Here is a 25,976-nt window from a genome sequence, read left to right as displayed (position 1 = left end):
TCAGTTTGCAAATAGATGATGGAAACAAACAAGAACATAGATCAAACCTGAGAAGACTGGGATTGCAGAAGAGGACAAACTGTCTGTTGGCATAAACTGCTATGTTCAGCCAGACATGCTGGCAGAGTCTTGTGGCCCTGTGATAGCAGCACACACTGATTACACACTGAAGGAGGAGGTTGAAAAAGGAGGCAGTAGGTTTAGCTGCACCTTTATTTTCATGTGTAAGTGAGAAAGAGCTTAAGAGGAGTAAGAAAGGATCTACTTCTGTGCTGTGTCTGTCCTCTGCCTATTGCCTTTCTTATTTCAAGATACTGTAGGCAGTCAGGTAGAACAAGTGCATCATGTCCAGAGTGAAACAGTGACTTGCCTGATGACATGGCCTGCCTTCCTCTAGTCCAGGGTGCAAGAGGGAAATTGTGACTTTGGACCCTGATTAAATGTTTAAATCCTGCATGCTTAACCCAGGACTTTAGTACTATGTGTGGTTTGGGCACCGCAATATAAGATTATCAGAAGGTATCCTGAAAAAGGATATGAAGATGGAGAAGAGTCTAGGGGGGTAGCCAAATGGGGAGCAGTGAGAACACATAGTTTGCAGAGCATGGAGAAGAGGAGCCTGAGGGGAGACCTCATTGCAGTCTACATCTTCCTCACAAGGAAGCACTGATCTCTGTGGTGACCAGTGATGGGAGCTAAAGGGAATGGCCTGTAGTTGTGTCAGCAGAGGTTTAGGCTGGACATTAGAGAGGGGTTCTTCTCCCGGTGGGTGGTTGGGCTCTGGAACAGGCTCTCCAGGGAAGTGGTCACAGCACCAGCCTGGAAGAGCTCAAGAAGTGTTTGGACACTGCTCTTAATCACATGCTGTGATTCTTAGGGATATCCTGTGCAGAGCCAGAGCTGAACTTTAGAAGCTTCCCCTTCTTCCATGATCCTTGTACGGCAACTTCTAAACTTGCTTGGAAAATTTGTTCAAAAAGGGCTTAAAGTACTACTACTTTTCCTGAGGTGGGCACAAAGAAGAACTTGACAAAAGAATGTTCACAACCAAACTTTCCTAGCAAACCTTAGAAGTTAGGAATTTAGCAGAATTTAAAAAAAAACAAACATTGAATCAAAATAAAGCTTTTCATAGAGCACTGACTTAGCAAACTTTACTTATCCAACCTTAATTACCCATATTTCAGAACATGGAAATTAGGAGTAGAAAAGAAGAAAAAGAGACAAAAAGAGTGAGAAACAAGATATAGCTAGTACCTTGGATGCTAGTGTTTCAGCTGCCATAAAATCCAAGGACAAGAGTGACACAATCACATATCCTGGGGCCTGCTCTGGCTTCCTGTGGCAGACTTTCTCTCAGGGGACCTTCCAGTCATCTGGCCCAGGGTTTGACTGGGGCACCAGGGCAGGGTGTGGGATGTTGCTTTTAGTGTCCCAGTGATTGGTGGCAGTTCTGAACTAGAGGCTCCAGAGAGTGGGGTGTGGAGTAGTGCACCATCCCATTTTCTGCAGAGCTGTTCCCCCTACACACATATTTCAGTTGTTTTGAGCCAGTAATCATTTTCTTCAGTCTCCCAGACCTCTAACTCTATTCCATGGTTCCTAGAATCTGGATTATTGCTGAGGACCTTGGCCACAAAACCAGCTTAGAAACCCCTGGAGTGCTCTCTATCCAATGTGGAGCCAAGGCAGCATAAATAACTGACTGTGCTTCTCCAAAATTAGGTCTAATTGAGCTCTGAATGAGGACTGAGCCAGAGGGGGAGAAAAACAGGCTACCCTGCTGCACCCACTCTTTGCACAAGAATGAATGTATCTTAATTTTCCCTTTCTGCACTGAAGTTAATGAAGAAGGTGTTGATTCGGACTATAATATTGGCATTAGCAAGCTAAGAGTGATAGCGTGATTTCCTGTCTTGCTTGTCTCATCCATGGGTGCTACAAGACAGTTTTGACAGTTACTAAAGGATGAAAGAAAGACTGTTCTGGTTTGGTAGCTGTGTGATGACCTCATTGTTCATTTATTTAATTATGTGTATTCTTGATAAAACAGATTCTTATAAAGGGAACAGACTCAATTAGTCTATGAGTCTCAGTTTCAGCTCCTTAAAGGTCCAGATGTGGTTTTGCATGTGACTCTGGTTATTTCTCTTTCTGCAGATGGAGTTCACTGTCTCACGTGTGCCATGATGCTGCTGAACACAGACCTTCATGGCCATGTGAGTATGAACAGCTTTGTGTAGACTACTCCTATCCACACCATGCTGGGACAGGGTGGTCTTGTGGCAGTCCCTGTGCCTGTGGCCTTCTTCTAAAGCCCCTGCAGACAGCAAACAGTGAGAAGGCTGCACTCCTAGGCTGTTGTCCTGGACAGGCCTTTCCAGCATGTCTTGATCACTCATGTATAAGCTGGCATTGTGCTTGGCATTGCCATAATGTTTGAGCATACTCCCTGTCCTCAGGCCTGTCTTTCTGGTGTGCTTACCATGCTTTCTGCAGCAGGCCCTGACTGGGAAGCTGTGCTTGATATTGACTTTCCATTTACAGTACGTACAAACATGTGGGAAGGCAGAATAAAGATGGGAGATGAAAAAGTTCTGGGAAAGCCACAAAGGGAAGGTGGTGGTTGCAGGCATTCAGTTGCAGGGGGCAGATCTGGTGGAAGCAGAATTTTGCACAAATGATGCATGTACTCAGAGCCAAGAGAATGGAGGGGGCATGTGGGCATGCTGAGTGGCAGCCCTGTGTTCCTGCACTGCACACCCACTGCCTGTGTGGGTGAAATAATATTCTGCTTTGAGTCCTCTTAGTCAGGCTGCTGCAGGATACCAGCAGCCTTAGGACGGGTATTTCAGCACCCATGGTTCTGAGAACATACACCTGCTATGCAAGGTATTCCCATGCTGATGGGAAGCTTCCTTTGCCCTGGAGTTAGGGTGGAGTGTGTAAAAACACAGGAAGCATGGCATGATAGTGTGCAAAAGCAGTGGCTTCAGCCAAGTGGCTCTGCAGCTTCTCTCTGGCCCTCCACTGCCCTTGCAAGGGCTCTTACAGGAGGTTGTTCCTTGGGAACTGTTAGACATTAAGGGTGTTGGGCAGCAGGACATGGAGGCACCCTGAGTCTGATTAATGGGCTACTTTAGCCCCTGTGGGGGTACAGATAATAAAACCAAGACTTGAGTATTCACAAGGAGTTCTGACACCCACCTGCCATTAACTGAATGCGTTTGTCTGAAGGTTGTGGAAGCAGGAGGGAGTAGGGAGTTGTGAAGAATTTTTTTCTACGAAGGCTTAGCCTTCCCTACTGAAGGATGTGTCAGTCATGTGTGAGTGTGAGCAGAGGGTACAGGAATGTGCCCCAGTTTTAATCTTGGCACACATGGTTTCTCTTGAGCACACCTGAGTGTTTCTGCACAGGTATCCTGTGGGAACTGAGTGGTCAAATAAGAGATTTTTAGGCTTCAGGCATTAGCTTGAGCCTGTGCGAAACTAAGTCACAGAACCTTTTTGCTCTGGCCTAAGAAATCATAAGAAGGAATCCAAACAGTTCTTGGAGAGGGAAAACAATATATGCAGATGTTGTTTGGATCCTTGTTTACTTGCAAGAAACAGTCAAGGGGTGGTGTTCCTAATTGTCCAGCAATGGTGATGTGTTGGTTTAATGACCAGTGAGAGGTTTACCTTTTTGGACCTTCTTGGAACTGTCTATAAAAGAAGATCTAGAAGAATAAAACTTGCTCTCTTTTGCAACAAAGCTAAGAGTTGTACTTGCACTGTTCCTAATGTAGTGTGACAGTATCCCACTCACCAGAGTGATGGGCAGTCTGGGGCTCCTGCTTTACAGGCTACCTGACCTCACAGTCCAAGGAAGGAGACCAAACAATGGCCACATATCAGCATGACAGCAATTCCCATTGCTCCCTGTGATGCTTTAGTGGGCCCTACAGTCTTCAGTAGGTACTGGAATAAATGACCCATCATTGCTGCTGCTGAATCTGGTTGTTGCAGTGTGTGACTTTGGAGGCTTATCCCACTGGCAGTTGGCAGTGTGTTGTTATGTATATGCAGCTGTAGTATTTGCCAGACTCCTGCTTGTGTTATGTCCATGAGTGTATCATCGTGCTCCCTCCAGCCCCTCTGATTTCCTCTAATTTTGGTCTTCCTCTTACTGCTTTGCATTTTTCCACATAGGTGGTAAGTTTGGCATTTTTGACTGGGAATGCAGCCCTTGCAAATGTGCCTAATTGCCTGTTTCCTAGCAAAGATAATGCTTTGCCCCATTCTTGCCAGTATTATGCTAGAGCAGGAAGCACATGAGTCACATGGCTTGTCTATACACTGAGCTCTATTTGTTACTGACATACTGATCGTAAGCACAGGCACTTCTATTTCACAATCAGCTCCACTGCTTTTAGGGCTGTAATGCAGCTGCTCTGCCTTCAGTTTACTTGCCTTTAACTCTTTCAGACAAACTCTTACTTATCCCCTTTATTTTCCCTGTCTTGCCACACTTCTGTTTGTAACTAAACCATTTTTGCTAGGTGTGTCTTGGAAATGCACGCTTGCTTCTCTGCGCAGAGGTCATCACCCACAAAGGTGCTAAAGCATTTTAAGGTATCTCTAGACCACCAGGCACACCTTCTGGAACCTCTGTGGCACTGTATGGAGATGTTAGCTTTGGTCCTGCAGCAAAACAGCCATTTTTCTGCAATGCCACATTGCTGTTGGCTTTGGTCAGCATGGAGAAGCTACAAACTGCTGTATGGAGGAAACAAATAGAAATAAGCTGAAGTTGCAGAGGAAAAGGAAAGCACTTGTAAGTCTACTAGACCAGCTCCAGCCTGCACCTGAAGACCGAAGTTATGAGTTGTGTTCTATAAGCTTTGCAGCCACAGAGCCAGAGTTACAGACCATCTATGTTGTCAGGAGCCATCCTGTTGTGGGCTACCATGGCTTGTTCCAGGGTTACTGCTTGCCTGGCTTTCTGTGGGTTTGTGCTGGCCATAGGCTATGGGATCTTCTTTATTGGCTAGATGAGGCTGATGGTCAAGATTTGGTGGTTTTCCTGGTCATACATTATGGAAGGGAAATGGAGGATATGCACTTTTTGCTGTCGTGTAACTCTTAACATCTAATGACCTGTATTACCAACTGGTGCCCTTCCTTGAGCTCCAGTCCTGGAGTCCCTTAATTTGGGATCCTGCTCCTAGCCCAAAACAAAGCTCACACAGAGTTCTTCTATTGTATTTCTACAGACAAAGCATGCCCTGACAGTGGAAAAGTCTTCACTTCTATCTCCTGACAGTGGTGCTATCCTCAAAGATACCATGACCATCACAGATCCCTGTTTTCTCCTCTGTCTACAGCATGTTTCACCGCTCATCTCAGGCTGCTTTCCTTTTCTCAGATGTCTTCGGTGTCCCTTTGCATCAATGCAGTGTTGTAATTGTTGCCCGCTCACAAGGCTCCCCGCATGCTAAGCGAGGGCCTTCTAGCACCTGGGGGACCAAGTACACAAGTGGGGCACTTTCTCTGAGGGGTCATGGAGATGAGGATTCAAGAGTAGTTTAGGGCAGCCTCAGATCTCTGGATGTAGTTCAGCTCCTCCACAGACATATAGGAGCAGCCAAACTGGTCCTTTCCATTTGTGGCTTATTTGGGCAACTTCCAGTCAGAGACTTAGACAGGAAGAGAGGAAAGAAGTGAGACTGTGGAAGTGTCAAAGCGGCCTTAGCTTGTGAATCAGAAAAGGTAATGGCCACACCTGGGCATCGCACTCCAACTCAGGGCAATTGCCACTGAAAGGGAGCATTGGAAATTATAAGAGAAGGGTCTAGAAAGGGCCTCAGTCACGTGTTCCCTGGTGCCCCACAGCAGATTTCAGTAAACCTTTTCCATCAGAGACTGGTATAGCTTCTGGAGACATGGGGATATAAGGCACCATGCAAATACCAGAGATCTTCATCATTGTCCTTTTTATTACCTCCAGTATTAAGCTGGGTTTTTTTGGGGGGGTGTGAGTGAGCCTTTGGGTGAAAAGTATTTTTCCTTTTCTAGCTATATGCATACAAGGATGCTTATCTATGAGTGATCTCATGAATGCGTTCTTAGTGCTGCCTGCCTTGGGCTTAAAGGAGAGCAGGAAGATGCATTTAATCTGATGTTGCTTGTTCCTGTCATTTTGGAAAGCAGCAGGAATATGATGTTGTGTTTCTCTGACACTCCTTTCAGAACATTGGGAAAAAGATGACCTGCCAAGAGTTCATTGCTAACCTCCAGGGGATGAACGATGGCAAAGACTTCCCGAGAGGGCTCTTGAAGGTAAGGAATTAACTGCAGAATGTGGGTTTCATTTTTAGAAAGATGGTTCAAAACAGAACACCCATCTTGCATTTTCTGAATCTTAATTGTCAAACATGACAAGTGATGGGCATGTTTCTCCTCCCAGAACACACATAATATATATAATGTTTATTCTCTTGTTTTCCCTCTTGTCTTCACTTGATAGTGAAGGAGACTCTCTGCAGCACAGAGGGGTGAAACTGAGCTGCAGCAGGTCTCGCCCCAGAGATGTGTGCCTTGTAAAGTCATGTGGTCGTGCCAACCCAGAGTGCTGTCTCCTGATTACAGCAGACTGAAGCAGCCAGTTGGCTCAGAATGCAAATACATAAAGGCTAAGCCGGATCTCTGTGTACAATCTGGAAGGCGTGTGTGTTTTTTCATCGAAGGTGCTTTGGGGTATTCACATTAGAGCTGGAGATGTAATTTCAGATTATAATGTGCTGTCTGGCACAGGCAGCATTGCTTCAGCTTTTGTTCATTAAGTTAGTGCCAGGCGTTAATCTGAAGAATGGGGGAAGAGGCTGAGCAGACAAACCTTGTTTTATTGGCAGTAATAATGGGAATTGTCTTTTTTGTCTGATTGCTAGCATGAAACAGCGCTTTGTTTAAATGAAGACAGGTGCGCATACACTGGAGTTCATAATTTATTTATTTTTTTGTAATGGAAATAAAAATAAGAGGCTTCCACATCTGAGAGCTTACCCAATACCTATTGAAGCAAATCAAATGAGTTACCATCTCTTCTGTAGGTTTTGTGTCAGGACCATTTTGAAATACAGATGTGCTTGCATAGTTGAAAGCAGCAGAGTTTGTCTTCTAGTACTGGTAATTTCTTCATTTTCTTAATTTTCTTCAGGGAACTTTTTGTTGGGCCTCCTGTTTCAGTTCTCACTAAGCAATTGGGAATATCAACCCCCCTTTATTTTAGATTTAATGTATTTAATTTTTGAATCTGTGTATCTGTCAGCAGCCACACTTAAATTATTTTTTCCCCCAAGGAATCTCATTTCTCAGTTTGCCATAGAGGGATGTGTTGAGATTAATTTGCAGGCTAATTACAGCCCTTACTGAATAAATAGATCTCCAGACTGTGTTTAAATAAGCTGAATGTACTGACAAGAGACTTCCACTGGTGCTCACCTGCTGTTTATTTTCCTGCTAACAGAATTATGCAGTTGGGGCTGTACCTTGGTATTTAGTGCTCACCTGGTAATGCTGGAGATGTCTGACTCTTCATCCAAAACAAATACCAGGGCTCAGGATTTTTTGGATGCAGACAGATGGAAGAAGTTTGGTATTGGTGTTCCACTTTGCTTAAGGCTTTCTTCCCTTTTCTGTGTGCTGCCTTGATGTCTTGGGGACAGAGATGGCACCCAGCTTTGGTTTCTCATCTGGCTTGTCTGAAGATTTGATGAACTGACCCTTTTTTTTCAATTTATCAGTGGAGTGGAGTGGAGTGAGTACGAGTAATTGTGCTACTGTGTTCACAGCAGCCATGCTGCCACTACATGTGCAATTACAAAGATTTAGTGGGAATTTATTTTTGCATTGGTCTCAACAAATTAAGTTCACAGCACTCTGCTTCAGCACAGCACAAAAGTGCATGTGGCTTGCTGCTGCACTAGCTTTGTAGCCACTGAGCATGGGTGAGGCTGCAAGCCTTCTCCCTGCATCCTTGTCCAGCCGCCTGGGAGAGGAAGAGCAGTTTCCACAGGGTGGCAGTGTGTCTCTGTGGGAGTGAGGTCCTGAGCATCCGCTGGTGACTAATGCAGACCTGTGGGGAAGTAACTGGCCTTTTCTGCCTTTGCAGTCTCCCCTTTTTCTCCTCGTGGCCCTGCTGCACCCTTCTATGAAGCTCTGCAACTCTACTGAGCCCCAGGGCAAAGCTGAGCAGTGCTGGAGGGGAAGAAAGGCCAGGTAGAGCTGAGTGTTCATCCAGGGCTTGCAAAGCTCTGTGTAGCATTTACTGTGGATCCAGTTCCCAGACTCAGGGATGCAAATGTGAATGCTTTGGCTATCCAGGACAGCTGGCTGACAGGCATCAGTCAAATGTTGCCTTCAGTCAGTCCCTTCACCCTGAGTGTAGAATACGGCCCTGAGGGTTTTGTCTGTCTAGGAAAATAGCATATCAAGGGTCTGCCATAAACACGTGAGGAGGAACACACTTCTGTGTGATCAGCCTCAGAAAACTTGGGACATTAGATCAAGTTACTCCTTTCTTTCACATCTGTGGGGGAGCTAGCTCTATGTTTTCGTAAGTTTTTTTCCAGCAATGAGAACACTTTTGGTACAACACACAAGACCTTCATGATGTGATTTTCTGTGTGTCACTAGTTGTGCTTTGAGGACAAATATTTCACTCTGGTTTGAAAGTAGAAATGAGAAATGTTAATAAGATCTTTCTCACCTTGTGTCTTGCAGTCTGTTCATTTAGCATTGAAAATTCTGCTTCTGTATACCTGTCTGCACAAAGATTCATTGCCTTTCCTTTTTCCTCACTCCTTTAGTCAGATCTCTGAGGTTGCTTTTAAAGTTGGGACCCATAAAAACAAATACATCGAACTGTGATTAAAAGTGCACTTCTCCCCATGGGGTCTGCTTGTAGTATATATGTAGCAAGGGAAGCGATGGCTAGGATCTCACTCCTTGGAAAGCAAACAAAATCAGTGTGACTTTTTGGCAGTGTCAAGAACCTCATGATTACAATGTAGGAGTGGTTTGTTTCTCACATGCTCACACCAGCTTTAATCTGCTGTAGTGATACCATCTTCACAATGATGGGCTAAGGAATTGTACTGCATGACCGTAGCCTTCTTCAAAGCTGGGCTTTACAAGATTTTCTGGGATGAGGAAGAGACTGGCTTGGAAAGAGCCTAACTTTAGCCATACATTCTTGCTTAAATTCCTGAGGGCAGTGTGGTCCCCACAAATAAAGTGCTGGTATGGTGCTGGCCACAATGTTTTCCTTTTGTCAGCTTGAGACAAGGTGTGTGGGAGTCCACTCCAGGAAGGTGGCAGTAACAAGGCCTTTCACATGTAAGGAAAGAAAAGTGTCCTCTGTGGTCCACCGAGAGCCTGCAAGAAGGCATAACTGAAGAAATGTATCCCTGTTTTTGCTAGGCAGTGTTCTGGGAGGGGTACTCTGTTGTTAGGCCGTGTGCAGAGTACCACCTGTCCTGTGTAAGTAAATGTCCTCTGTATTTACAGTGTCAAAGACACCTCATTCATGGAATCATGGGCATCACCCACCCTCTGACATGGGCTGACTGGTAGCAGTGCTGCCCCATGATATGACCACTGGATGTGCTGTCATACCTGGCTGTGTATCTTTTGGTAGGAGGTCATAGCTCTTCCCTGATCTATTATACCATCAAGGAACCTCCATCATGATGAGGTACCTGGGATGCTCTACAGACACTTGGCTAGACTCGTTCTGGCAGAGGCTGCTGATGGAGGTATGATGTCAAGCTTGCTTAAAGGGTCTGCTTTTTCTCAAAGGCTGTTTTTTGAGTAGGCCTTTTCTCCTGCAGAAGCACTGTAATGAAGTGACCAAATTAACTTGGAGTTGCTGGTGCTGAACTCTTGTGAAGAACCAGTCTTGATCAGGATTCCTAGTAAATGCAATTTCCTATAAAAGCTGCAAAGTAGGGTTTATCTCATGTTGCTGACAGTTCCCTGCACTTTAATTAAGGGATTTTTTTGCTACTGTCTTTCTGCCTCCTCTCTCTCTCTCTCCTTCTTTTTTTAATTCCCTTTGAAAGCCCTCCAATGCAAGCACCCAGTTTAAAGAGAGTTAGTGGCATCTTAGTTCATCCATTCCAATGATTTCAGGTATTTAGTGGGGAGAATGAGCATCAGGTGTCTTAACTTCTCCCTGCACAGCCTCAGCCCCCCTTTACGGAGAGTAACTCATACTAATTGGACTGCTGTGTGCACCCTAATTGCTCTCATCAGCAGTCTCTGTACTTCATCCATTTTGTGGCTTTTTGGCAAGAAATTCCCACCTTCGAGGGAAACCCAATGAAAGTGGGGGAATGAGAGCATGTGACAGCAGCATGCAAGAATGGCCCCAGGAGGATCACATGGAATGTTCTAACACCCTGCAGCGGAGGGCAGAGGAGGGAGAGGACTTTGCTCCATTGAATAAGACAGAGCTCTGCCTCCTTGTTTCTTCCCCAAAATAAAGTTTTTTCTTTTAAAAATACTTTTGTTGGAAATAGTATTTTGGTCCATTTCTTATCTGTATGAAGTAAATATGTTTTGGAAGGCCCCTTTCAGCTGCTAGGAGACAACAGAGTCCAGTCTGGCAGTATGAAAGTCAGGGAATGCAGGATGAAATCATTAATCCTGGTCTTAAACAGTTGTTTGTGAAAGCGTACTTTCGCTTCACTCTCAGAGCAGCCACAGATCTGGCTACAGTAGTGACTGTAGGGAGCAACCGCCTTGTTTCCACTCTCCTCCATCCTTGCTGAGAACCTTCCTGCCATGATAACCTTTGTCTCCCTCAACCTGGAGTTTTTTGGGTGTCGTCATTTGTCCTATTCAAGAGCAATAACCATTTAAAGCATATCTGTGCAGAACTGAGAATTGGACCAGGTTATGATGGTGTGTGTATTGCTTTGTGTCCCTTGAATTACAGAGATTCCTGACACCTTCCTGACCTGTTGAAATTCAAATATATTTTCTTTTTGCATTTGAGGAACTTACCTCAGTGCATATAAAAAGCAAAAATCTATAATCTATGTATTTTTTCTCAAGTCAAATAAACCCAGATATTGAGATGAAGAAAAACTCATAATAGCAAAAGCCTAATACCAGTTATGTCTCTAAGCAGGGAAAGCAGAACTTTAAACAAGGCTTAGAATATAAATGTTTTTGAAGGTGATCCAAGAATTAGGATTGCTTTGCATAGTCTAGGGGTAGTACAAGGGATTACTTGTATTACTAGGAAGCAGGCTGGATTTCAGGATGGACGGACCTGTTCTGCTTTGACAATCTGCATTTCTCTGATTTATTTTTGGTCCTTCAACCTTTAACCTCTTTACTTTCCAATTGTTATTCACAAGATCTCACCCAGCCTGCCAGGCTTTTGTGTCAGCAAGGAATGAAACCCAAGCAGAGTCAGCTAAGAATTTCCATTGCTACTGGCTGCAATTACGTGGATCAGTACCAGCCTCATAATGAACATTTGGGGGGTTAATTTTCATCAGTGGAGGCAAGCTGTCTGTAGTGTCTTGTCCAGGTGGATCAGACAAGGAAATTATTTGATGTTTAGCTTCTCCAGCCTTTCAGATAGCCAAGACCATTACTTGTCTTCTACTGTAACTGAAATTCATATCAGGTCCCAAGGATCAATGTCATCTGTCAAGTGTGGAGGATACAAACTGGTAGTCTTCAGGAATTATGCACTCTATAGGAATTATGCCACTTTAAAAGAGGAATTTTATGCTCTTTTCAGACTGGGAATTCTCTAATACAATGTCACACATACATTTTAGTCCCTATGACATATTACTCCCACCTCCATGTAGGTAGAAAACAAATTCTGAAAAACATTCTTTGATCTTACACCCACTGATCTGCTTGAAGTTTAAGTTCTGTGCTGCATCTCAAGGGAAGGAGGAGTAGGAATATAATTTATACCATATTTAAAAAAAAAAAAAAAAGCAGAAGAAGAGAGAACATTCCTTCCACCAGCTTTAGGACTATTGCTGTATAAATCTTTGGTCTTCCTTCCTTCTGTTTGTTGCCACACTTTTCAAATAGCATTGGACTATTCTTTCTCTGACCCAGTCAGACTATTTTCTTTCAAAGAAGAGTACTAGGCTGCTCCTTAAATTCAGGGGTTTTTTTCTTCTTTCCTGTGATGTTAAGTGGAATATTTAGTTTCCTTCTGAGGTCACACTTTCTTGGATGATTAAGTATTCACAAGATGAATACAGGTATGGGGCAGATCCAAGGCACCAGTTTTCTGTCTTGTTGACAGATGGGTTCTGGAAGGTGTCAAGAGAGGTGAGAAGGATTTCACCTGCTTTTGGGGAAAGGTAGCTGAACATGACTCCATAGGTAGATGGAATTTTGGAGAAAAGGGATGTCAAAGGCTATGCCCATTTTCCTCCCTTCCATAGTGCAGTGCTTACAGCCACAGGTGACACCCACTTGAAACCTGTGTGGGTCTTAGAGTGGCCTCAATTTCCTTCCTTCCCCTCTCTTCTCCCACTTCTCCCTATTGTGCCTCCTCCCTTTCTTTTTGCCCCCTTCCTTTTGCCCTCTTCCTTCTTTTGCCCACTTCCTCTCCTCCCCCCTACTTCTTTGTCTTCTGCTTCCTTTTCCTCTTTTTATTTTTGTTGATGTTGTGTTTGCTATTTGAGTCAGAGAGATGCCTTGGAGGGTGGATGTTTTCCTTTTTTATTTTTTTTTTAATGCAGATCTCTGGGGTGAGGGGTTTATTTCAATGACAATTGTTGACAATTGACAATGTCAATTTAGTTGACACTAAACGTGCTCACTGCAGGGACAGAGATTGTTTGCAGCTGATCTGAGATAGCTTGTAGACTTTGCATCACTTCTTTAATCACTTCCTATGAGTTTCTGTCACACCTGTGCAGAATTTCAGGGTTTTGATTCTTTTATGGATTTGTTCGAAGTGCTGCTGTTTTTTGTAGTGACATCTGTCAGCTTTAACTTAAGGAACTTGGTGGTCTGTGTTAGTCTGCCTACTGTATGGCTCACTTAATTTCTGTGAGCTCTGTTGACAGCAGATGATAATTCCTTAAAGGAAGAATTCAAGAAGAGGAGCTTTTCCCCTTGGATACTATAGTGCTTTGTCAGGAAGTACAACAACTAGGCTGTGAAACAGCTGTTCTCAAATTTGCTGCATGGAACATGAAGATGGCTGAAGGCATCTCTTCACTTGCAGTGCTAATCAGGATAACATGGTGTATGATTTCTTTGCATCCCTGTTATTATCTAATGACTTGTTTTCATTAAACATGTGATCGATCATTCTGAGCAGACACTTACCTTAGGCGGAGTTTCTTTTGGCACAAGATGCAGTGCGGATCCCAGATACACAGTGATACAAAGATTCATTTGATCTTCTACCAGTTGTTGTGGTTTTGTCATTCTGCTCACTTCTAGGTGCTTATTGATGTAAAAAGTCAGTTGTAAGGACTTGTGCTGTGACCATGAGCTGCTGGTTGTGAAGGCTCTTTTAGCCTTCTTCTCATGTAACATAAACCAGAGATAGCTCAGTTGCCCTTATGCAGTCATCCATCATTCTCCCACCATTCCAGCTAGGATTTCTATTGACCTGGTTGCTTGTGCATGTAGAAATGAAGTGGTTGCTCTAGTATTTCTGTTCTTCACAGGAGACATTTAAATTTAATCTTAATTGTCAGCTTCCCCTAGTCAGCAAGCCTCAGAAATTGTTATCTTAGTATTACAGGAATTTTGCTGTTGATTAGTTTTAAGCTCTAGTTCTGCAGCCATTATGTAAGAGTAGCTTATCCATCAGAATTAACTTTCCCTTTCCTTCCTGTTTTGGAAAGAAGGAAAGATGAAGGACGAAGGAAAGATTTAATGTTGTTTATTTAACAAACAGCATTTAGTGGCGGTGTTAAATAATTCTGCCTTTCTGTGCTACAGAAATATGTTACTGGGTTTTGAGGCTATATTTTAAGTAATTGATATGCATGTGTTTATGTATTTTGTCAGTTTGTGTTGCTTGTATTTGTCATATACATCAGGCTTAAATGATGCTAATGGATTCTTGTGACTTTGTTTGATGACAGTGGAGTTCTTTAGAAAAAGTAATGTGGTCCTAAGGTTTGTACCTGAAAAGCCAATATTGAATTTTACTTTGAAGTCTGCAGTTTTTCTTCTTGTGTTGTTGATTTGCTGAATGACATTAGGAAGACCAAGCAAGGACTGAGTACGTTTTGCCTCCCAGGGAAATTTGACTGGTGGGAGGAACAGATGGAAAAGAGCTTATTTCAGGGTAAGTTGGAGCAGCTGCCCATTTCCTCTATGGGTGATGGGGTCTGACATAGTGCCTTGTGACAAGAGAAAAGCTTTTGTATGGTTTTAAAAGGATGAGATGGAAGGAATAATAGAGACTCTGTTTTTCTGCTCCTGCATCTATTTTGACCCAAAGTATAAAATTTTCCTGCTGGTTTATAGTTTGTTCTTTAGAGGAACTGATAGGGAGGGTCCCTGTATAGTATCAAAGTCCTTTTGGTCACTGCATTGACCAAATTATTAAACAAAGGTAATCAAACAATGATTTACATTCGGCCCCTTTCCTACCACCTCTTTGCTGACCTATGTAGAAAAGGGAGATCCTGAATTCTTAACACACTTGGAGGGTCCCCTGGGTGTAGTCGGCTCTAATTTTTCTGATACTGCACAGCTATTTCAGCCCCTCTTTAAAGACATCTCTTCTATCCCCCTATTTATGTTAACAAAACAGTTTTCCCTCAGAAATCCCTGTTGCTCAGTTACAGACATAAATCAATCCTGTGTGCATACTAACTTCTAAAATGGTGGGTCTTCTGTGTCGAAGTATGGTCTTCCCCCAGAATAGCAATCAGTGTGTACACAGAACACTGGCTCAGCCAGGAGTACAAGATCGTATTATCACTTGCCGGTAAAAATCAGGGACACTGGTGAAATTTGGACTGAATCCCCAGTCTGAAGATACTGGAGGCTTCAAATGCATGATCTCGGGAGGCTGTCTTTGGGAGAGTGTGTGCTGAGAAGTGTTTTTATATTCAATACTCTATTGAAAAAAAGAAGAAAGAATATTCTGTCATCCTTGGAGTTTTGGACTGCTGCAGCAATACACTAGTTCCTTTCTGAAGTAAGGTTCCTGTCCTACCTGAGGATCTGCTAACTTCAGCTCAGAGAATGCTAGATGAACTGCTGCAATTAGGCAGCAGTGATGGTGCTGTGGGCAACAGAAGAGAAATATTGCTTTGATTCAGTCTAGCTTGTGTTTAATTATAAAATTGCTCTGTATAATTGACACTGGCCTAGGTCTGTGTGTGATATTTAGGTAGTATAATTATTTCAAATGTGTTGAGGGTGCTTGGGGAGTTGGCCTTATAAATCTGAGAGCAAGAATAATCTGCTAGGCAGGGGGCTGCTAGGATAGAGAGTGATTTGTGGCCATTTACGTAGCACCTGTCAGGACCTGCTGCTTAGCTCATCTAGAGTGGTTTGACTGCAGTGCAAATTTCCTCTAAGAAGAGATTTTCTTTGAAAAGCTTTCCCACAAGCAGTGGATAATTTCATGTGGGTTAAGTAACATAAAACCTTTTTTCCAAAGTGGCAGAAGTAACTCAGAGCATGATTACTGTCAGAGAAGAAGGTTCCTTTCAGTTATCCTCTAGCAATGACAGGTTTGTATAAAAAAGGAGCACATTTGGGATTTGATCTTAATGTATGAGGTAGAGATGGGCTTGCTAGATCTGACTGTTGTGGAAATGAAAATGTATTTTTCTTGTTGGCCAGAAGGGAAGATATATGTGCCTCAAGCAGGACGGAGGCAGAATCTGTGAGGTAGAAGTTTCCTACCCCAGGGACAGTTTTTGTATTGATATTTAGGCAAGCTGTTCCCTGTTCCGCTGACTGCTGTCCTTCAGCAGGGTCCACACAGTCTGTGGGAAGGATATCCACCTTGTAGCATCCTTGGGGGCAACATGTGCAAAGGATTAATGCTGTCAAAAAAGCTGCTGCATGCTGGGGAGACAGCAGCATCTTTCATGAGCAGAAATGTACCTAGGACCATCATATGGCTGTCTAGCTATTTGCCCTGTAAGGATGTAAATTCCTGATTGCAAGAGACTGAGAAGATTTAACTAGGAGAAAAGTCCACTCAGTTCATATGCATCTTATTTACCCCTGGGTGCTGCTGTGCGCATGACATAGAATAAGCAAACTCTCCTGCTTTCAATGGCTCGGCAGACACGGAATGTGACTCAGATGTGAATGGAGATTGGAGCCTCTTCATGCAGCTATTGACTGCCTGATGTATCTCAGCACGGCATATTCAACCTCAGCATGCCAGGGCAGCACCACCTCATTGCTGTCTTCATGCACAGACTTGCTCCCTGTGTGTCTTGGTGTGAGTGGGATAAGAGCCCTCGTGTCCTCCCACAACCCAAAACCACTGCTGCTGTCCTTGCCCTGCCTGGTGATCTGGTGGTATGAGGCAGGTTGCTGAACCTGGTGTTAGCCTTGCTGCAGAGTCTTCCAGCTCCTTGTGCACCCTCTGCACAAACTGTTTGCCTTTTCTGGGTTTGGGACAATGTCCCCATTGTCCACTTTTGCCTTGCTGCTCACACAAAGCTGCTCCCCTTGTCCAGTATGTGTCAGCAGCTGTCACGATCCTTTGCTGAGCAGAGTAGCGCACAGCAATCTCTCTCTCTCTCTCTCTCTCACATTGGAGAGCGTTGCCATGGCAATGCACAGTCTGCTGCACTCTGGGTCTCCAGGAGCCAGAAATGATGGTGCTTTTGCAACATTGAGGTAAACATCTCTCTTTTCCTGTATTTAGTGCATCCACCCTCCGTAAGAGTACCAGCTTCTTTTGGCACCAGCATCCCCTTGCCCCCTGCACGAAGGCAGGTGACTCCAGGCACAGAGATCGTGCCACTGGAGCCAGGTTCTTGTGGGTTGGAGTGGTGCCTCTGGCAGTGGTAGTGGCCCTCCCATCAGTAGAGGGTGTATGGGTTTGCCACAAGGGCGAAACAGGGTGCCACTCGGGAGCTGCATCATTTTGGGGTCAGGCACTAGAACATATAGTTTACATGTGTAGGGGTATGACTACAGCTCTTCTGGCTGCCGAGTGGGGAGATGAGTCCGTAGCTGCTTGTTCACAGCTCTGCTGCTAGTTTGCACTGATCACCTTGGGAAATTCATCTCTTTTCCCCTAAGCCCCTTTTAGAGTGTGAAAGTGGTCTTGCTCTCTCTTGCACCTTGGGAAGGCACCCTGAGAACTCTGGCTAATGAGTGCAAACACTGAGAGTTGTGGAAATTTGCTGATTTGTCTCTCTGGGGCTTGCCCAGTACATTGTCTGGTGCTGTGGGTTTTCACTCGTTTCTCTGGTACTTTGAGAATCCATCAGTATTTCTCACATCCAGAAGCCTGTAGCTGGCAGGTGATTGAAGACTCTTCATACACTGTTCTTTGTTATTGCAGGCAGTAATGAGCATGGCAGGCTGTTGCAGGCAGGGAAGTGTGGCCGCGTGAACTGAAAATGAATATCTTGCTTGATCTGCTGGCATTTGTTCCAGCATCTTTCTCTCCACCTCTCTCTCTCTCACTGTTGGTGTGTGTATGAAGGGGGAGTTGATGCTGGAGAGGGGAGTGGAGCAGAGCAGGGGAGGAGTTTCTATCAGCCACTTTTTTTTTTCTTTTTTTTTTTTTTTTTTTTTTCTCCCATCCAGTGACGTGAGCAATGCCTGGAACAATCAGGCTGGCTCCAAACACTGTGCCTGAAGATGCTGGAGAAAACAGCCTAGTGTGCTTTAAGCAAACACTGATTGCTTGAGCCTGGGCTCTCCAGTCGTAACCTTTTCCAGTTCCTCGGCAGGGGATTGGGAAGTTTCATTAGCTTTCTTCTTTCCCATCCCATACACTCACTTTTGGAAATGATTGGAGTTAACAGTGTTCAGAGCACCAGCAAAGTCCGGGTGAGAGCCACAGGTTCGGTGAAATACTCCCGTGAAGAATCTCTCTGGCGACAGTCCCATCGGTCAAAATCTATGAAAATCTCCAACTCCTCTGAGTTTTCTACTAAAGAAAGCAAGGTAAATAACTGAATATTAGCAGTGTCTGCTTGGTTAGGCATGGGGTCAGTGTTTTGAAAAGGTTATGCTTTACAGGATTTAAGAGCTCTGGATGATCTGCAGTGATCACAGAATTGCTGTCAGGTCATGAAAAAAAATCTCTGCATTTCAGGAGAGACCTGAAGGTGAAAGAGCTCTGGTGTTACAATGATCAGTTCTTAGTTGAATGCCCTGTCACTGAGCTTGGTGCAATAGTAAACAGGAAAAACTTGCTAGTGACAGTACTAGTTGGAGCTCTACTCTTGGGAAATGTGCCAGAGTTCGCAGCTGATGTCCTTGGGATTATCTGTTTAATGGGAATTGTTTTCTGCAGAAAAATAATTTTTACTCCATATCTATAGCTCTGTGGTTTAGTAGGTGTCAGTGCTGGGTGAAAATACTGTCTCACTTGAATGCATGATTAAATATTGCTGTCAAATATTTTTTAGGAAGTCATTGTTTGTGCATTTATGGGAATACATTAGTGTATTTTAATGGTTGATAGTACAGGCTATTCCTAGCTGCTACAGTGACTGTGTGCAGCATCTCCTCACCCAGCCCAGCCCAATTATTCAGTTCCTAAGCAAACAACCCCGACTCCATGCAGCATCTTTTTTTTCCTCATCCCTCTCTCCCACACAATAACTGAGAGGCACCCAGGAACTCCTGGCAAGTGCTTTAAGAGCTGTCTCCCTCTCAGAGGTGCTCCATGTCTCCAAGTGTTGGATGAACTTTATGCAGTGACCAAAATGTGCCTCTAATTTCCTTCTTATTGCCAGTTGATTCTGACCTTGGGATTAAAAGATAAAACCACTTGAAAAGGTGTGCTGAATCAGGGTGAAATTTTTCAAAGCATCAGCCAGGCATTTAACTCGTGCATGCAAAGCGGACACATGCATGGATCTTCCTCTAGTGTCCCTTCCCTAAATCTCCTATCTGTTTTGTGAGAAATCTCCTCTGCTATGGTGAAAAGACCTTAGTGCTGCACAGTAGTTCCTAGCAGATCACTCTCTGCTAGTTTACAGGTTGTATGGCATTTCAGAGCCTGATCTGTGTAACTTAAATCACAGGGTACTGCAACCAGAAATAAATATAAGTATTTTTTTCAGTATGATTTAACAAGGCTCTGTTTTCAGCACCTTATAAACTATATCTAAGAAAGAGTGTATTGCTGAGTTGGGGCAGAGAAATAGCATGGCCATCATTTTCAGGCTGTTGCTGATGCAGTATGTGCTTCTCCAACAAATATCAAAGTAAAGACTGCATCTTGCAGGTGCTCTGGGACCCTGTTCTCTTTCACCCTAAGCATGGAAATAATTGTGCAGTACTTGGTGGGAGGATTTATGCATGAAAACTCTCCTGTATATGGTAAAAACTCAAGTCTTTTGACACTGGATGAATTACTTAATCTCCACATCTTCCCTCTTCCCAGGCTTTGTGTCCACTGTGTATGCATGGTGTAGCGTTCTCAGGGCAGCGACTTTCTCCCAGGGATGGTGTCTGACACAATTAGTTAACTACTGCAGTAATGAAAGCTCTGTGTTCATTCCTCTGTGGAATTCACATTTCTTCCTTCTAAGTGCTGTAGGTTGTTATTTGAAAGATATCCAGTTATTTTCCTGTATAAAATAACTGTATAAAATAAAATAATATATATTTCAATAAGCTGAAAAGAACACTGCAGCTTCAGTTTGTTATGTTCCTTTTTTCAGACAGAGGTTTTCGTGTCTGTAGGGCATCTAAGATGTGTAAAAGCTGTGTTATGGAGGGCTGAGAAGATCCCTGCATTCCCTTCAGTGGTGCATGCCTGGTTGATGACAAGCGGCTCTGCAAGTGATTGATCTTGTGATTTTGGACAGTCCTGTTCTTTCCACTTCTCTGTTTCCCCTTCTGACCTTTGTCTGCCCATTTATTTTGCCCATTTATTTTCCAGACATACTTTAGAGAACTGATTTATAATTGAACTTTGGCTCTTCAATACTGTAGTGTTGGTGGAAGAACCTGGAGGTTGTTAATCTGTAGTGTAGCAAAGGAGCTCTTTCTTTCAGTGTAACTGTGCATACGTGTTCGTGCATCACTTCTCAGGAAATGTCTTCAGTTCTAGGTTGGGCTTTTCTGGACACATATGCCACATAGATCTCCTCAGTCTTAAGTAAGGTTTGGTTTGTAGACTTGTCCTCTGCGTATTTCTGTGGGTGTGTCTCCTTCTTTGTGTCTGGACTGCCTTGTATTTTATCTGCTCCCCATAGAAAGTGATTGCAATGCTCAAGACCTGTTTCTGTGACTGCTTCAGTTGACTTTGGGCAGGAGATAGATTTAAATAATTTGTGCCTCAGAAACATACTCCGCTTTTACTTTTCGCTTACGTGACTCAGCCTCTTTTGGTAAGCTAGAGAGTATTGTGTGTCCCCATGCTTTAGTTGTATGATCAAAGCACCAACATGGTGCCTGCAGATGAGGTTTGCCTACTGCCAGTGTTTGAGAAGCCAGGAAGCCCAAGTGCCTTTCATCTCTTTGACACACATCAGGTAGTGCCTCTGTGTGGAGAGGCTTCACTCGGGGGAGTGTGTATTAGAGGCAGGCACCACAGCTTTAGACCAGCAGGAGAACCTGTGAAAAGGATACTGTGAATTTTGTACCATTGTTCTCTGGAGGGCAGGCTCAAGTCCAGACTGCATGCAAGGTGAGTCAAAGGATCTTAGGCTCATCCGTGTGACCCAGCATTGTCAGTAGACTCTTTTTCTGACAGACTTCTTTTCTGCAGCCAGGGACTGAATTGCCAAGTACTTGCACCTGTCCTGCCTGCAAATGCACAGGGCCAGTAAAACAGGTTGAAATTGGCTGTGTAGGTGCTCCACTATCAAGAAGTACTTCTCTAGCCTTTACTCTATTTTTCTGTAATAATTCAGTATGCTGTCTTTATAATAACACTGATGTAACACTTCAGCAAGTACAGAAAAAAATCTTTTCAAGCAAGTGTGTATCAAGGCAGAGGACACATTTCTTGTGTGGCATTAATTTCTTGGCTCTCAGGAGCCACAGCTAACCATCCTTTTCTCTTTTATGATGCTATATCTGGCACAATCTTTCTTTCCTTTTTTTTCTTTCTCCCCCTCCCCCTCCTTCCCCATACAAACCAGATTTTTAACAGAGGAGTTTCTCTTCGAAATGTTCTCCTCCTGTTGGTGACGCACTTGAAATTCCCTGGGTGAAATGATCTCCTTTCCTTCCCCCTAAAACATTCCTATCAACCCTATCTCCTCCTACACCAAAACAACATTCATCGGTTCCATATGCTGCTGAACAGCTCTGTGCTGTTCTATGAATAATGTATGCTGGCTTATTAGAAGAACGTTCGTTGTACAAACCAGTGGAATTTAAAATTGAGAGCAATATCAGCAGACATGCAATGCCATGCACTAATGCACAAGCTTCTTGGGGTACTGTTCTGGCATCCTTGCTGCATCCCCATCAAAGAGGGGGAGAATGCATGAGAAATAAAATGTGTGTGGGCTTTGAATCTGGCAGTGAGCTACAGGCACTCGGTGATCAGAACCCTTATCCTCCCCTTGCCAGGTGTTATAGATCTGTGCATGAGGACAGGAGAAAATGTCAAAATCTGGGTTTTGAGGGAGGGTGGAAAATAGCAGGTGGTGGAGTAATATACATTTATATTCTGAGTGAGGGCCAGCCTTCAGGTAGTCACCTAAACAGAAGGCTACTAGTGGTATATAGCAACATGTTGCTCTCCATCCAAACCTGGCAGAAGGCAATGATACAGAGCTGCGCCCTGGTCCAAAGGATGAGCACACCAACACCTATTGGGACTCCATGCAGACGCCTGTGTTGTCTAGTATCTGTTACCCCTGTAATCTGTTTTATTTTTGTAGACTTCTGCTACTTCAGTTGTTTTTTCTCCCTCCAGTAAAGCACATATGGCAGGAATTGGAGCTGATGCCTGTCTGACTGCTCACCTCCAAAGGGCGAAGCCTATGGACAGGTGAAGAGTGACTGGGGGAGGTGCTGTGACTGAAAACACTGAGCATGTCTTTGCCCAGAGGTGTATCTGGGGCTTCCTTGTTGCTTGGAATCAACCATGCCATCCATTATCAGCTGAAGGTGAAGAAGAAGTGTATCCAGGCAGGGCTGCCTCTGGCAGTGGCAGCAGGGAAGTGTGACAAGGGCCTGGCACCACATGTGCATCCCTGGCCTGGGGTCATCAAAAGCCACCTAGGCTATCCTCTGCAAGGGTCAGATGATCATTCCTCCAACAATGACTCCAAAAATCAAGGGGGAACTGGTTGCAAGCAAAGACCACAGGGACAAGAACTGGAAAAGACAGTCTGGGTCATCTGTGCTGTCTCTATGACCTTAATTTTGGTTTTGCCTGTTTACCAGCTCACAGGAGATGTTTCTGGCTCCTCTTCTATGTGTGGAACAGGTGTAAAAAATGTGTGGTGTATTCCTTTCCCTCTTGGCAGGCTTTTCTATATGGGCTAGTGCAAACATAAAGTCAGTAGCTTGCTTCAAGAGCCAGTCCTATGTTGCTGTTCGAGAGGAGGAATTGTACAGCGCTTTGGGATCTCTTCAAGTATCTTGCACCCTGCTGGCTGGGCTTTGGAGGCCCTGTGCCTCCTTGTAACTTAGATGATTTACTACTTTCAGTATCTGGGTAATTTGCTATGTCTTTGTCCCTGTGTACACACCTGGTTGTGCCTTTCTTTTGTGCACTGCTGCTGCATGCAGAGGCTGACTCACAGCATAACCGGCAGCCAGCAGGTGACAAGAGCAGCCTGTTTAAGTGGGTCCAGTGGTTCGTGCATGTGACAAGATTTTGAGGAAGGTGAGGCTGGTGAATGACCTTTCTTCCCTTGGTAGTTTTGTAAAATGAACAGGAGTTTTCAGAAGCATTCTCTCCATAGTTTGGCTTTTCTTTCCAGTTGGAATAAAAGTACCAACTAGTGAGAGCTTGTGAAAATCTGGGGTTTTTGTGGACCTGCTTGATTACCAAAGGGGAAATGGGGGTGGAATGATGCAGTTTTTTAAAGTTACAGCCTTCCACTTAAAAAGTGAAGTGTTTCTTGCCTAGTTTATGAACAAATACAAACAAATCCCACAAACACATAACAAATCTCACTTTTTTTTACATTGCAGTCTTCTAAGGGTCAAATTTGAGCTGTAGAAAGCAGCATTGGAGTTAAAACAAGGAAGGTGCCTAGGATTTTGCCTACTGTTCTGCTTTATGCAGCAGTCAATTTCTTTTATTCTGACTTCAGAATTGCACTTGTTTCTCCAAGGAGCTTGAAACTGTGTGGGGCCTGAGGTGTGGTGGACCTAGAGATAAGACTTTTCAGGAAGGGGAAGGCTGTAAGCTGTAAGGAATGTGTGTTCTGGGCAGGTGGGATAAAAAGTCAAAGCATTGAAGGCAGACACTGCTGAGTAGCTGGTATCTTGTGGTTTGGATCCTGTCTAGAGCAGCCTTGGGTGACAAAAGAGATAGAAAGTCTTCCCACTTTCTGACTGGTATCAGTCCAGCTTGGAAGATGACACCTATGCAATACTCATTCTATCATTCACTGCTGCGGTTCAACCTCCTATCTTCCGGGTTATGTAGCAAATTTGCCAGACACTTCCTGGGCTAGCAGGTAGGAAGTGGTGATTGTTGTCAGTCTGTAAGACTGCTTTAAATGAGAGCTTTTCTTTTCTTTTCTCTCTTTAAATTTTCCAGAGAGAAAACATGAGTTAATAAAACCTGTCCTTGCAGCTAGCTAAGAACAATGAGAATCATGACCACGACATAACCTCTGATGAGCTTTGTTGCAATTTAGTGAAGCATTTAAGTGCTTGTCTCCACATTTGTTTGATTTAGTCATACTCTGGAGAAATGTCTATTGAATTGATCTGCTGTGTCAGTCAGGGCCATGGGGAATAGCCATGGAATAAAAAAGAGAGCAGGTGCTGTGCTGTACACGTATGCTTTTGATTGCAAAACATGTCAGGAGGAAATTTTGAAACATCAGACATGAAACATCTCTGAAAGGCTGGTGAGTCCAGGAGCAAGTGCACAGCCTCTCAGCAGTCTCTGCCAGAGAGGTAGGTTGGGGGACAGGCATGAGAATTCACATATTTGCATCTCTAGAGAGGTCTGCTTGCTGAGGTCTCAGTGAACGTGTCTGGTAGACACACAAAGCATGTCTTGTATACAGCTGCCCAGGTTGTGCATAGTCTCTACAGTTTTCTTTCTGTTTTGTAAATACCAGCAACTTTTTGACAGGCTCTGTTTGATGGTCTGTGGGGGACACCATGTCCTTGGTCCAATGTGTGCTGTATGACTCTGGGTTGATGTTACTCCCTAAAGAAGGAAGACAATGTCTGGCTCATTAGTAAAGGTTGGAATAAACATAGCTCTCTTTCCAAAAGGCAAAAGCCTGGGGCATTTGTTATTCCTGCACCAATCTGGACTGCTGCTTTTGTGTGTTCTGCTCTTTGACTGCAGTGATCCCTAGAGACATGCTTAGCAGTGAAATCTCATAAAAACCTGCACAGGGCAGGTGTTAATTTTCAGAGGTTTTGACCCAATCTTATAGACATTTGGACCAGAGAGCAACAAATGTGTTTCCTCAAGGTAGATTTTTGCTGTTTCTAAAACTCATTCAACTAGATGAAGAAAAAAAATACCACTGAAAAACTGGGGAGGTAACTGGGGGAAGTATGCAGCCTCTTCACTTCGTATTTGAAAGTAATTTTATGGCTCAAAATGTAAGAGAATAATTTAGCAGGAAGAAAAGAACAAGCCAAAGAATAAGACAGAGGCTTTGGCCAAATCATGTAAGAAATGCTCAGTGACTGTAGGAACCATATCAGCATTCGTTTGTGTACAAAAATTGTTGTAGTCTAATTCTGCTGAACTGTCAGGAGAAATATTAACTCTTTATTTTGCTTTCTTTCTGCAAAGTGGTCTTAAAATCTCTTGATAGCTTTTACCTGAAAATTAAACAAGTGCCTACAAATTGCCAGAAATACCCATCCGTTCACCTTTGCCTGTTTGCCTTTGGTTCAGAGCTCCTTATACAACTTCAGAGAAGATAGGTTCTGTAGAAGTAGTGAAAACTCCAGGCTTGGAAATACTTCATCGTATTTCTCTGAATGGCACAGTGAAGTTCAGTTAGTGCTGAGGACCTCTCTTTGCTAGCTCAGTGTCAATAGGATGAGGCATGATTATTCCTGGTGTTCATAACTGTTGTTATGTGCTGTGAGAAACCTACTTTCTTGGAACACTGTGACCAAGAGTTGCTGCCTGTGTAGCATCAGCATGAGGTGAATTATGCCATAATGTTTGACCTGCTTGTTTATGGTTCAGTTAAACCAAATTTCCACAGAGCTGAATATTAAGGATCTTCAGATAAGACTTCCAGTTTCAGAAAGGAGCCAGTGGATAACAGGATGAAGAGTGGGATACGCTCATGGTATGGCTCATGCGAATTCAGCTGTGGCATATGCACAAGACTAATTTCAACTCTGCAGCTTCCAAATTATTTTTGGTTTGGGTCAGCATTAAGGCTATCTAAATGTTACTTTTCTGTTGAGCATTATGTCATAGCTATTATAGTATGTGATTTTCAGGCTTGTTCATACTTGATGTGCTACTTTTTGCTTATCATGTGCATCAACAGTTCTTCTACACGTTAACATATTTTGAGGCTGTGTAGGAGTTATGTGCCAGAGGGAGTAAATCTAGCTATGTATATAAGGTGAATTACAAGTGCGGATTATATGTGTGAGAATCAGGGACATTCCATACC

General features: G+C 43.8%; 1 protein-coding gene across 6 annotated transcripts in view; it reads left to right on the top strand.

Moving 5' to 3' along the window:
- The window catches only part of PSD3 (pleckstrin and Sec7 domain containing 3), a 119,278-nt gene that overhangs the window by 52,702 nt on the left and 40,600 nt on the right, over positions 1 to 25,976 (top strand). For 5 of the 6 annotated variants that reach the window (XM_088054687.1, XM_005530931.3, XM_014259658.2 and 2 more), the window contains 2 exons: positions 2,161 to 2,219; positions 6,232 to 6,321. In XM_088054687.1, coding sequence (XP_087910813.1) covers positions 2,161 to 2,219; positions 6,232 to 6,321 — 149 coding nt within the window. Of the gene's footprint in view, positions 1 to 2,160; positions 2,220 to 6,231; positions 6,322 to 17,813; positions 18,157 to 25,976 lie in introns of those variants that run through there. The other variant, XM_088054688.1, reaches the window with a different exon arrangement.

Source organism: Pseudopodoces humilis, chromosome 4, assembly GCF_049639895.1.
Source record: "Pseudopodoces humilis isolate 2021_Gansu_Grassland_sample_001 chromosome 4, ASM4963989v1, whole genome shotgun sequence".
Lineage (NCBI taxonomy): Eukaryota > Metazoa > Chordata > Aves > Passeriformes > Paridae > Pseudopodoces > Pseudopodoces humilis.
This window is presented reverse-complemented; position numbering and strand designations above follow the sequence as displayed.